This window comes from Gorilla gorilla, chromosome 18, assembly GCF_029281585.2.
Source record: "Gorilla gorilla gorilla isolate KB3781 chromosome 18, NHGRI_mGorGor1-v2.1_pri, whole genome shotgun sequence".
NCBI lineage: Eukaryota > Metazoa > Chordata > Mammalia > Primates > Hominidae > Gorilla > Gorilla gorilla.
This window is the reverse complement of record NC_073242.2, coordinates 119,215,703-119,228,409: the sequence shown is the minus strand read 5'-3', so window position 1 is coordinate 119,228,409 and position 12,707 is coordinate 119,215,703. Positions and strand designations below refer to the sequence as shown.

Here is a 12,707-nt window from a genome sequence, read left to right as displayed (position 1 = left end):
GCCTGTACTGGGAAGCTGAGCTGGGAGGATCGCTTGAACTCAGAAGGTGGGGGTGGCAGTGAGCTGAAGTCATACCACACTGCACTCCAGCCTGGGCAACAGAGCGAGACCCTTTTTCAAGAAAGAAAAGAACTCAATAAATGTGTTGAATGAAAATTCCATCTCCTGGACAAGGGCCACCACCTCCAGGAAGTCTTCCCTGAGGCCTCCTCCTCTGGGAGTCTGAGTGGAGTCCTTGTTCTTCTGTGCAGCACCCCCACCCCCATCTCCAGGCACCTGGACGCAGTAGGTGGGTGAGCCAGGGGGCCAGGCAGGGGAGGGGCTAACAACTGCCCAGCAGCCCCATGGCAATGTCAGCCCTTGGGGCCGGGGGCCTAGAGACTGAGACCCTGAGACTGTCACAGGCCTGGGCCCCCTTTCCACGACTGGGGCTGCTCCCCCCGGGGCCCCTTAACTAAAATCTCCAACAGAGCCTGGGCCCTGAAGCATGGCTAGTTCACCTTCAGGGAGGGCGCTTGGCCTTGGATGTTGATCCGAACCACGAAGGCTGGGGGCCCTGCCTTGAGCCGACAGCCCTGCAGTTCATCCTCAGAGACTCTTGCCTTGGGGGCCGAGACGGTGCCCCTAGGTGCTCACATCATTACAAAGCATAGGGCTCAAGGCACTGCTTGGGGAAGGAGGCTGGTTCCTGTTCCCAGGGGTGTCCTCAGGGGAGACACTGTGTGGGCAGAGCAGGGACACCTGTGACCCCCCCGTGCTACAGCTCAGTCCCACCTGCATGCACTGCTCGCGGCTGCGTAGACCTTTCTGGAAGGACACCCCAGAATTGGGTCCATGGCTGGCCTGGACCAGGGCTGAACGGGAGAATGTCGCATTGAATGTTGGCCTCTGGGGATGTGTTCATCAGTTTAATAATACACGTACACTTAAATAATTGTTTAAGAAACAGGGGTACTTCCAAGGAGGTTGGGAAGAGGCAGCCTGGGGGGGGCCTGAGGCCAGTGATAGGGTAAGGGAAGCCGGGAGCAGGACAGGGAGCCAAGGTACAGGCAGCTGTGTGACACCTTTTCTGCGGCTGTAAGGGCTGGAAGAGGTGCTGAGCTCCTTCTACCCCCAACTACTGAGGCTGGAGATGGGGAGAACAGTGGGGGGCTGTCCTCCAGACACGGGGAATGCCCAGACCCCAAGGGTAGTGTTGGGGGAGGCATATAAATAACAATAAATACACATAAATAGGGGGTGCCCTCTGGGGAGCACATGTGTCCAGTCTAGGGGCCCCACGGCCTCGGCGGTCACACTGAACGGGGCAGCACGCAGGTGCAGCCGACGGGGACGTGGATGAACTCGGTGTGGAAGGCAAAGGCCCCAGGTGTGGGGAGCCCCGAGCCGTCGCGGGAGCAGGGCCGGCGGCGCAGCACCAGCAGGCTCTGGAGCAGCCGCACCGAGTTGAGCGCAGCTGTCTCGCGGCCTGTCCGCGCGTCGATACAGCCTCTACACAGGCACTCGGCGAAGGCCAGCTTCTGCGGATAGCGGTCCTCATCTGTGTCCACACTGCGGGACGGGGTGCACAGTGAGTCTCTGGCCCTACCCTCTCCTCCTGGAGGCCCCTCTCCCCTCAGGGCCCCTCTCCGTGTACTCAGGATGGGACCTGAGGCAGCGAGGGCTGAGCCACACGGGCTTGGGGTGCAGTCGGGCTCACATGTGGTAATCCACGTCACCCCAGAGCCCTCCAAGAGCACACAGCAGGGGCCGGAGGCCTCTAGGAGCCTCCCTCCCACTTCATCACCCAGCCCCACTTCTGCAGGAGCTCAGGTGAGGGGCCCAGAATTTCCCCAGGGGACCCTGGCCACCTAGGACAGTGGCAGGCAGGGCACGGCCGGCCGCAAGCAGCAGCTCAGCCGCCCAGGTCAGGAGGGCCGGAGGGAGGGAGCTCAGGTGGCCACGCCCACTTGACAGGTGAGAACCACCAAGGCCCAGAGAGCTCTCCGGGCAGTCAGGGCCCCGCCAGGGGAGGGGCAGCCCCACGCCACAGCAGAATCCCCAGGTCCTCACCGGTATCTCCAGGGTGAGATGGAGCGCTGGTGGGTGTCTGCCTCCAACACCTCCTCCGACCGCAGCACCGGGCACTGGGTCGTAGCTGAGGGCCTCTTGTGCCTCCCCCTGTGGCTTGCTGCCTCCAGGCTGGACACCAGGGCTACAGGCAAAGCCTGCCCCCACTTGGCACCTCGAGCCAGCAGGTGTGGGGGGGCCTGGCCGAGGGGCAGTTCCTCAGCCGAGTAGCAGTGTGGGGTACCGTGACTGTGGGCGTGCCCCCCGAGGGAGGGGTCATGGTGGGCCAGGCATGTGTGCAGCCAGGTCAGAAACAGGAGGCCAGGGAGGAGCTGGTGAAACAGGCAGGTGGGTGGTTAGGAGGTGCCCAGGGCAGGGGGCACCTCACTTCCACCTCAGCTTTCCTTGTTCCCAGAGGAAAGATGGAGTACAGCCCTCCCTCTACAGATGGGGAAACTGAAGACCAGAGAGGCTAGCCCTTCAGCCCAAGACTCCCAGCATGCCAGGGCTCCGAGGATCTGCAGCTGCCTCCCCTACCCCCAGACTGAGGGGTTTCCCAGACCCCATCCCAACACCCTCCTCCCAGGCTCAGAGAACCCCAGCCCTTCCAGGCCAGGCTGCACATCCAAGCAGCATCCATCTGAGCGGCGTGTGGAGAGGCTCACCGTCATGGTGGTGGCAGCGGGGCAGGCTGGGCTTGGAGCGGCCTGCACACCTGGCGGCAATCCCACAGGTGCACCTGGCCATGCACCTGGCAGCAGCCGCTCTTATACCTGAGGCCACACCTGGGGGAAATTCCGGCACCACTTCCTCCTCGGGAAGTGCCCAGCTGGGGCACTTCTTCCTTCTCTGGTCCCTGCAGCCCCCGCCTGCTGTGCATCAGGACACAGACATGCAAGGAGGCCCCGGGAGGCTCTGTCCTGTTACCCCCCTCCCCCGAGAGAGACTCCGCCCAACCTGAGCACCTGCACAGGGTGCTGCCTTGTCTGACATTCTCAAACTTTTTTTTTTTTTTTTTGAGACAGGGTCTCGCTGTCACCCGAGCTGGAGTGAAATGGTGCTGTCCCAGCTCACTGCAACCTCCACCTCCCAGGTTCAAGCAATTCTCCTGCCTCAGGCTTCCGAGCAGCTGGCCGAGCTGCTGCACCCGCCTTTTCCTCTTCTGTGGTTTATAAGGACATGGGTTGTTGGATGTAGGGCCCAGTCTAAAAGATAATCCCTCCCACCTTCTCAGGTCGTGGGACCTGCCTTAACCCAGGATGAGCCATCTCAAGATCCTTTCCCTAATTACATCAAAGCAAAAGCCCCTTTTCCAAATGAGCGCGCGTTCACAGGTTGGGTTAGGGTGTGGGTAGAGCCTTTTCCAGGACACAGCAGAACCCACTGCATCCCCAGCAGGACAGGTGCTCCTGTGTGGGTTGGCCCTGCCTTAGGCTGGGCTGATACAGGCCTCTCTGCACGGGTGCTTGGCTGTCTCAGAAAAATTCCAGCCCCTCATGGCCCTCCCCAAAAGGCGGCCTGAGTGCCTTGAGGGCCACGTCTGTGGCAGCCCCATCTGTGTACCCGGGGCTGAGAGTGGTGCAGGGCACACAGGAGGGTGCTCTGTAAATAACACAGAATGGAAAAAGGAGGGAGGAGAGCGGCTCTCCCCATGGGTACAGTGGGATGATAGCAGCTCCAGTGCCAGGGCTGCCCTGAGGCGCATTAGCATCACCTGCCTGGCTCAGGTGGTCGCAGCCCGCAGCACCTGCCGCCAGGAGGCTGACAAGCACTCTTACTGTTTGGAGACAGGGCGGCGGCAGTGGGGCGGGGGTGTTTGTCTTTTCTCTAGAGTCCACTCAGCCATTCTTCTGGGGACAAAAACTCAAGACCCCCCGCAATCTCTGCATGCCAAGCACAGCCTGGGGGTAGGGGGCTGGGCCCCTCCCTGGCTCCGGCGTCTCTGGGGGCCTCCCCTGGGCCTCAGCCCTACGAAGCAGCCCCGGGGTCCCTTCTGCCACAGAGAGGGGCCCAGGGGAGCCTCACTGGAAACGTCCCGAGGGGCCTGCAGCTGGGTGCTCAAGATGTTTTGTGCAAACCCTGACGAGTCACCGCGCTCAGCATGGCCAGGCCTGGCCTCCCCAGTGCTCTGCCCAACCTGTCCAGCTGCGGCTTGGGGCTGGGGCTGCAGGCCAGGCCGGGTGGGGAATCTTGAGGAGGGGAGGAGGGTGCCTTCGTGCAGGGTTAGGGAACGCACAGTGTTGGGAGGGAAAGACAAATTGATGTCAGTCCTCGTCCTCTGCTGGGAGTCCTTGTGCAGTGCACGACCTGCTCAACCATACCCAAGAAAGAGAGGAAGGGGGAGGGAATAGGAGCCAGAGGGAATGGAGGAAAACGCCAGGAAAAGACGGGGAGAGCGAGAAGCCCTCCACCTCGGCCTAGTGCCCTCGTCCCCCATCCCCCGGTGGAGCCAGGGACCCTCCCTCCTGGCATGGGGAACAGGTCTGTCCACACGTGGGTCACACGCCGTTCCCTCGGGCAGGACCTGGTCGGCCTGATGAGGGCAGCCAGTGCCTGAGGAGGTAAATGGCCGAGTGGAAAAGTTCGGCAGGAGGGAGTGAGCAGAAGAAGCCGGAGCCCTCAGGCACAGGAGTGTCCTCCCCGGCCCCCCTCCCTCGGCTGGGCGCCCCCGCATCCTGCGCCCCGCCCAGGGGAGGATGGAAGAAGGCAGCCCCACCGTGGACTCCGCTCCGCCCCCGCCTCCTTCCTCCTCCGACCCGGGGCTGCCTTCTTCCCAGCGGCCGCCGCCCCGTCTCCCGCTTTCCTCTGGTTCTGAGGTGGGACGGCCGGACTCCCAGGCACAGGCTGCACCGCGAGAACGGCGCCAGGGACCTAGCCAGCGCCGCGCGTCTCCCCACCTTCCGCGTGCTCCCAGCGCTGTCCCGGGGGTCGCAGGGCCAGGAAGACATGCCCGGGGGGACCTGCTGGACCTGCGGACTGGGCGGGGCCCGGGGTCCTGTGGGCGCAGAGGACGGGAGGACGAAGGGCGGCCTGCGCTCCTGCGGGTGGCTGAGGCAAGCGCAGAAATACCGGGTTGGGCAAGACTGGAAAAGCGGCGGCAGGAAGGCTGGAGGGCGACCCGGAGGCGGAGGCCCAGACAGGCCGGCTCTCAAACCACAACCCGGGCCCGCCCCCAGCAGACCACGCCCCCGGACCCTGGTCCGGAGATGCGGAACGAGGGGCTTCAGACAAACGCAGGGCCGGGCGGGTCAGAGGCAGCGCGGGGGACGCCCCCCAGACGCAGCGAAGGACGCCCCCCCAGACGCAACGAAGGACGGACCCACAATCAGGAGCCCTTCAGCGCCCTGAGCGGGCCTGCGGGAAGAGGGGTGAGGCAGGGAGGGCACTGGACAGGGCGGAAGGAAGCGCTCGCTGCAGGGTCTCCCCCCCCCATCAAGGCGCAGGTGCACAGTGGGTCACGCGCTGCCGGCTGCCCACAACGCAGGTGTGTCCAGCCGGGGGCACTGCTGGCGGGGGTGCAAAATCGTCATGGGACGTTGGCTGGGACAGCAGAGGGCCCCTCCCTGCGGCGCGGCCGCCCCCACCCCCTCATGGGTTTTCCCCGGCAGGAGTGGACTCGTGTGTCTCGGCCTTTTCCCCATCTGTGGATCCCTCTAGGGCCACCGCCTCCAAGCAGGGTCTACGTCTGCCTGCCCACCCAAAGCCCAGCCGAACGGGTGGGTGGGAGCGTGGCTGTGGGGGAGGAGCTGCGGGCAGAGGGCAGAGGCCCTGGGGCACCCCCTGGGAGGGGCTGGCGGGCGGATGCCGTTGCCAGAATCCCACACAGGCTTTTTAGTCACTGCATGGGGAGCGAGGAGAATGTGAGCGCCAACCGCCTGGAGCAGGACGTCCCTGGAGGGCGTGGACGCCCATCGATGCCCGTCACACAGCAAGGCCGTCCTTCCCAGCTGCCTGACCAAACATCCTCTCCACTAGACCACATGGGGGCAGTCACCCTCCTAGGACAGGCCCCTCTGCACCGGTGTCCAAGAGCCAGAGGGATGGGTAGCCACACCTGGGGTCCACTGCCACCCGGTGCGAGTTCAAACCCAGCTCCAGACTGAGGTGCCTAGGGCTGTGGCCGGGGGCTGATCAGCCACAGAGGGGACCTCGCCTGGTCCCAGTCCACAGGTGAGCTGTGGGGGGCTCACCTGTCCGCTCCTGGCCGTAAAGAGACAGTCACTGCAGATGCTAGCTTGAGGTGCCCCACACTGGGGGCACAGAGCGCCATTTCCTGGCCTCCAGCCCTCATAGTGCAGCTCACAAATGACAGGCTGCAGGCTGGCACCCAGGGTGGCCTGGACTCCAGCTCTGTGGCCTTGAAGGCCACCCTTTTCAGAGAATGGGAATTCCTTTGCACCTGGCTTTGACCTGATGGCAAATCGGATAAGCCTCAAAAAACTGTGGCTGGGCGCGGTGGCTCCCGCCTGTCATCCCAGCACTCTGGGAGGCCGAGACGGGTGCATGAGTTCAGGAGATTGAGACCATCCTGGCTAACACGGTGAAACCCCGTCTCTACTAAAAATACAAAAAAATTAGCCGGGCGTGGTGGCGGGCGCCTGTAGTCCCAGCTACTCGGGAGGCTGAGGCAGGAGAATGGCGTGAACCCGGGAGGCGGAGCTTGCAGTGAGCCGAGATCGTGCCACTGCACTCCAGCCTGGGCGACTGAGTGAGACTCAGTCTCAGAAAAAAAATAAAAAAGAAAAGAAAAAAATTGCTGAGACACCTGATCCAGGCCGCTGGGACACAAGATGAACTGCATGGCCTGCGCTGTGGGAGGGAGGTGGACGTAAAATGGGAAACAGTCCCCTCAGGAGTGCACAGGCGGTCCCCCTGTGGTGCTCGCTCACGCCCAGCTCCTCTGCCTACACTCAATCCAGGGGAAGAGTGGCATGGACGCAGGTCATGCTGGGAGCGGAAGCACGGGTTGCTGCCTCCCTGGGGCTCAGCTCGCGGCCCTGTGGGAGGGAGCTCTCTCTCGGAGGTCTCATCCTGAACCTCGGGTCAGGAAGTAGATGAGGGAGACGGGTGGGCCGCAGGCCTGGGCACCACACCGCGGCTACATGAATCTGATTAAAGGAGACGCTGGAGGCCCCGGAGCGTGCACCTGGGAGGCCGCTGCCCAGGCGCAGGCCCGTGGCTTTCAAGGTGGAGAGCAGGGAGCAGCAGCGGGGGGTCCTGGGGGGCTCTGCCGGTGGCCCCTGCTGTGGAACGTGGCATCACACGCGGGGCCTGGCTCAGCAGGTCCGGGGCCTGCACACGGAGCTGGTGGTGGTGGTCACTGCAGAGGTGGCAGCTGGGCTTGGGGCTGGGAGTCAGCCCTGGACCTCTTCCCCTCCAGCAGGTCCACGGCCCCTGCAGGGAAAGTACCTCCACCTCGCGGACCAAGGAAGCCCCAACCCAGCCCCACGAATGGGGAAACTGAGGCGCAATGCTCTCCTGGGCTGCGTCTGAAGGCAGGAGCTGCTCTACAGCCGGTCCTCCCGGGGGGAGTGAGTGCACAGCCACACCCTCGCCCCCGCAGCGGCTCCCTAGTGCTGGGCCGAGTGCAGTGCACGACACAGAGGCAGCCCCGGCTGCGCATGGGCAGAGGGCGCACACACCACGAGGGCAAGGACAGCTGCTTATCAAAATATTTTATTTTAGGAGACCCCTCAAAAAAAGACCCTCCACATTAGACAGACGCCCCAACAACACCCTTGGCCTTTTTTTGGTCTTTTCTGTATTTTTTCCTTTTTAAATCAACTAAAACAATTTGATGCTTAAAATAAAAGACAGGAAATATTTCCTGATGAGCCTTTAGTCGAGAATATAGATATATTTCTGATCCGGGGGCGGGTGATCGGGGCAGGGGAGGAGAAGGAGGTGCCACCAGTGGTTCGCGAGGTTCCGTTTTCTCAGCTCAGGAGGGAGCCTGGCTGCCTGGACCCGGGCTAGGGACCCAGAGCTGGGGGCTCCATAGGCCTGACCAGGGCCAGGGAAGAAGACGGAGGAGGAGGAAGAGAAGGCGGGGCTGGCGGCTGGGGCTTGTAATTTACATGAGAACCGTGCTGGTCACTAGCGCTGTCTGTGTCTGTCTGTCCTGCGGGACTTCTGCTCTGGGGAGGGAGGCTGGGATTCAGCGTCGTTGTCATTTCCTGTGTGGCTTCTTTTCCAGCTGAGAAACTTTTTTTTCTTTTTTACTTTTTAAAAAGAATCACAGCCAAAATAAGACATTAACTGCAAAATCCAAAATGGCTGCGCTTACCCTATGTATAAAAATGCGTCCAGTCCGGTCGGGGCACGGCCTATGCTTTCCCGGGGATCTTGGCCCGCTTGCGTGCAATAGCATCCTCCACGGCCTTCAGCTGTTTCAGCAGCTCCTCCCGCCGAGACAGCGTGCTGGCCTTCCCTGATTTGGTGCTGGCGGCGCCGGGATCCGAGGCTTTGCCGGGCACACTCGTGACCTTGCTGGAGCTCTTGGACTGGGGTGACAGCTGGCGCTTCCTACAAGGGGGTGGGGAAGACCTTGAGCCCCCAGAAGCCACGTCTGCAGGTGGAAGGTGCAGTGGGGGTGACCTCCCTGTAGGGGCGCTTCCACTGTGTCCTCAGCGGCCACCAGGACAGGCACGGGGCTCCCTGGATGGCCAGGCTCCCACTGCCACAAGCAGGCCTGGTCCTAGCCACTGGCTCCCGGGCTTTGTGGAGCAGACTGGGAGGGTCCTGGGCTGGCCCCGCACAACCTCCAGCCTCAACCAGGGCAGGAGCGTGTGTGTGTGTGTGGGGGAGGGGGGTGGGGGGGGTGGGGAGGGCTGCAATTTGCTGTCCCTGCCCCTCACCCCGTCAGACCAGCAGGAGCTGTAGTGACGCCTCCAGCCTGGCCCAGTGCTAGCCCTGCTGCTGGTGGCCTCCCTGGGGAAGAGACTGGGGCTGGCCCCCTCGGTGTGCTCAGGGCACATGCTGGGTGGGACTCACCTGTCAGCCGGGGCTGCAGGGGCTTTGGAGTTCTGGCCTCTCTGCCGCTCTGGCTTCGGGGAGCCCAGTCTCCCACCTGACTTCCGGTCCCGAGAACCTGGGTGATAGGTACAGAGTGAGACCACCCTCCTGATGTACAGGGAATAGCCGTGTGGGTGGCCTCCCCGATGCCAGGGACTCACTTCTAAAGCCTGAGGCTGCTTAGTTCACCACCTTCATTTTTATAAAGAAATAAAAAGGGGAGAGCCAAGTAGGAGAAGAGAGATGTGGGCACCAAGGCATCTGGAAATGAGGCTGAGGCCAAACCTGGGCCCCAGGTTCCAGCAAGCAGCCAATATCTCACGCAGAGAGACAAAACTCCTTCCTAGCTTTGAAGAAATTTATCACATGGGTCTTCAAATATAGAACAACAGGAAAGACATGGCAGTAAAGAAATACAAGCAAAGCCGAGAGACCAGGAGTGTTTCACTCTGGCAATGTTAGCAGGGAGGCGCGGCAACCGAGGGGGGGGGGGGGTCCACTGCCCAGCGCAGGCCCAAGGCTGGTGCGTGAACAAAGGTCCCCAGGACCCCAGTGGCCCTGGCTCCAACCCCAGGCAAGGGCAGCAAGGCTGTTCCAGACCAGCCACACAGGGCACAGGCCCTGGGCTTAGGGACAAAGATGAGCAGCTTCCTCTTCCTGTGTCCGACAAACCCAGAGAACTGCTTGGGAAGGGGTCTGGAAGCCCCCTGCCTGTTCTCTGTGTCTGGGAGTGTCTGTGCAGGTGGCCAGGCCCCCTTGTCCTCTATTTGGTTTGAGCTCCACCCATCAAAGCCAGCCAGGACAATCTCCCTGTCTTTCCATCTGGGCCCCAGCTCTTGGGGTGTGGTCAGCATGGCTGGGGGTCCCTGAGGCCCTTTCAGGTCTGTGTGGTTCAACAGTAATATAGACACTATCTGCCTTGTCACTCAGTCCGCAGGAGCCTGGGAGGATCTCCAGAAGGCACGAGGCATGTGGGTCCGGCCGTCTTCTGTCAGCCAGACTAAAGAGATTTGCAAAAATGGAAAAACCAATGCCATTCCTGCTCATTTGTTTTGGAAAATGTATTTTGCAAAAATGGCACGTGTAAAAAAAAAATACAGTTGCTCTTGTTGCCCAAGCTGCAGTGCAATGGTGCAATCTCAGCTCACTGCAACCTCTGCCTCCCAGGTTCAAGCGATTCTCCTGCCTCAGCCTCCCAAGTAGCTGGGACTACAGACGCACGCCACTACGCCCAACTAATTTTTTGTATTTTTAGTAGAAACAGGGTTTCACCATGTTAGCCAGGCTGGTCAAGAACTCCTGACCTCAGATGATCTACCCACCTTGGCTTCCCAAAGTGCTGGGATTACAGGCATGAGCTACCGCGCCCGGCCTAATTTTTGTATTTTTAGTAGAGACAGGGTTTTACCAGGTTGGCCAGGCCGGTCTGGAACTCCTGACCTCAAGTGATCTGCCGGCCTCAGCCTCCCAAAGTGCTGGGATTATAGGCGTGAGCCACCACGCCCGGTCCTGTTATTTTTAAACAAATACTTAAAACTTTTTCTTCGTTTTAGTTTTCAACACCCTCTAAATACCGACAGGCATCATCTGCAAGTCAGATGTTTTCTGGACCCTCCTCCTACTTGTTAAGAGCAATGGAGTCTGAGACCCAGCTGCTCCGCATCCCCAGGCTCCCATCCCTCTGCCCTGCCCCCTAGGGGCTGGGAGGCTCACCGCGGTCTGGGGATGTGTTGGCCCGCTTGGCTGGAGGAGGGCTCTGCCTGTCCTTGTCTGATGGTTCATAGCGCTTCCTGCTTCCTTTATCAGCCGCCTGGGACAAGAGAGAGGCCAGTGAGGACAGCAGGGCCAGGAGCCAGCAGCCGTGTCCTCGCCCCAGAGGACATGGGTTCCTTGCCAGCAACCTGCTCTGCTCCCAAAGGTCCCACCACACACCCATGAGACCCTGTAGCCCTGAGTGAGGCCTCCATGACCCGGACCAAGGGCACCCCCACTGTGCACTTGGGGCCCTTCACGTTCCAGGGGAAGCACCCTGCAGGCCTTCCTGCTCCCCACGGGGGCCACTCTAGGAGGACCTGGGACCCATGAAGCCAGGCCTCTTGCCCTTCCAGCAGAGGACAGGGATGTGTCCTGCTGAGGACAGAGGACAGGGACCAAGGCTTCCTGTATTGTGTTGAGACTGCATGGCAGGGAATGGCGGCCACAGGCACGAAGAGAACGCCCTCTCTGTTCAGAGAGAGGCCAGCAGCACCCGAACCTCCCCAGATGCTCACACTTCCCAGCCCAGGCCAGGAAGATGGAGTCTCGCTCTGTTACCCAGGCTGTGCTGACACCTGCAAGGCCCCACTCGCCCTCACTCAGGCTCCGTCCCCCAGGAGGAACCTGTCTCAGGAAGCAGATGGACCCAGGCCTAGACGCTGGGGCAGCCACCAGGAGGGCCCTTGCCCTCACCTTATTCAACAGTGTCAACTTGATCTCCTTGTGGGCCACAAACGTGCCCTGCTGGGGCTGCCCGGGGGGTGCCTGCTGGGGTGTCGAGGGCTGCTGGGAGGACTTCCCCCCTGCTGGAGGTTTTGCAGATTTGGGTGGTTGTGTGGACGAATCCCTTTTCCGCTTTTCCTCTTTAACACCGTCTTCTTTCTTAGATTTTCCTACCAATGATAAATCCGCAGTCATGGGGGTACTGGTGATTTTCCCATGGCCACACCAACAGCCAGGCAAAGTCTGTGCTGATGCCGCCCTCCTCCCCCGGGAGCTGCTCCCCAAAGGTACCAGGGCTCCTGAGTACCTTTCTCCTTCCTGGTCTGGGCTGGGGCCGGGGACCGAGAGCTGGCTGAGGACACGGGGCTAGCCAGGTCTGCGTACATGTCCTCCGAGTCCACGCTGTGTGCAGAGCTGCTGCTCGACGTAGCACTGGACACTGAAGAGACGCTGCTCACGCTCAGGGACCTGGACACACAAGCACATCTCACCACACTCCAACCAGACTGGAGGGAGGGGCCGGTAGGGGGTGCTCCATGGTCCACTTTTACCCAGTGTCCATTTATGGATCATGTACCCACGGAATGTGTGATTTTGGGGGGGCACTGGGCAGTTCCAGGGTTACAAAGTAAGGGACGTCCCCATGGCTAGGCCAGGGCCCCATTTCACTAACGAATGTCAGGTTGCAGCCAGGCACGGCTGCTCACGCCTGTAATCCCAGCACTCTGCGAGACTGAGATGGGCAGATCTCGTCATGAGCAATGGGGTCCGAGACCCAGCTGAACTGACGTCGGGAGCTCGGGACCAGCTTGGCCAGCATGGTAAAACCCCATCTCTACTAAAAATACAAAAATTAGCCGGGCGTGGTCACAGGCGCCTGTAATCCCAGCTACTGGGGAGGCTGAGGCAAAAAAATCGCTTGAACCTGGGAGGTGGAGGTTGCAGTGAGCCGAGACCATGCCATCGCACTCCAGCCTGGGCGACAAGAGTGAAACTCCGTCTCAAAACAAACAAAAAACAAAACGAATGTCAGGTTGCTTGTTGGGAAGGGAAACAGGACTGAGCTGACTCAACAGTGGCAAGGATGGAATTTAAGCAGAGTCCCTGGCTTAGACAAAAGGGAGATAGCCTCAGCCCACAGGGAAATTAAAAACACAAGGAGCAAT

General features: G+C 61.1%; 2 protein-coding genes across 4 annotated transcripts in view; both read right to left on the bottom strand.

Annotated features, from left to right (window-relative positions):
* Window positions 1–895: 895 nt before the first annotated feature.
* IL17C (interleukin 17C) lies at window positions 896–8,419 on the bottom strand. 2 transcript variants are annotated; one of them, XM_019012509.4, is made up of 3 exons: window positions 8,336–8,419; window positions 2,053–2,381; window positions 896–1,551 (listed from the first exon to the last, which is right to left on the bottom strand). In XM_019012509.4, the coding sequence occupies exons 1-3, from the start codon at window positions 8,417–8,419 to the stop codon at window positions 1,293–1,295; spliced, it is 672 nt and encodes a 223-aa protein (XP_018868054.4). In that variant the 3' UTR covers window positions 896–1,292. The 2 variants fall into 2 exon arrangements, with proteins under 2 accessions (XP_018868054.4, XP_055220478.2); XM_055364503.2 differs by lacking the exon at window positions 8,336–8,419 and adding an exon at window positions 4,947–5,272.
* Window positions 7,710–12,707, bottom strand: part of ZC3H18 (zinc finger CCCH-type containing 18) — a 62,787-nt gene continuing 57,789 nt past the window's right edge. For both annotated transcript variants that reach the window (XM_063700388.1, XM_063700387.1), the window contains 5 exons: window positions 11,849–12,009; window positions 11,512–11,711; window positions 10,777–10,873; window positions 9,043–9,139; window positions 7,710–8,574 (listed from right to left, as the gene is read on the bottom strand). In XM_063700388.1, coding sequence (XP_063556458.1) covers window positions 8,376–8,574; window positions 9,043–9,139; window positions 10,777–10,873; window positions 11,512–11,711; window positions 11,849–12,009 — 754 coding nt within the window. In that variant the 3' untranslated portion in view covers window positions 7,710–8,375. The remainder of the gene's footprint in view (window positions 8,575–9,042; window positions 9,140–10,776; window positions 10,874–11,511; window positions 11,712–11,848; window positions 12,010–12,707) is intronic.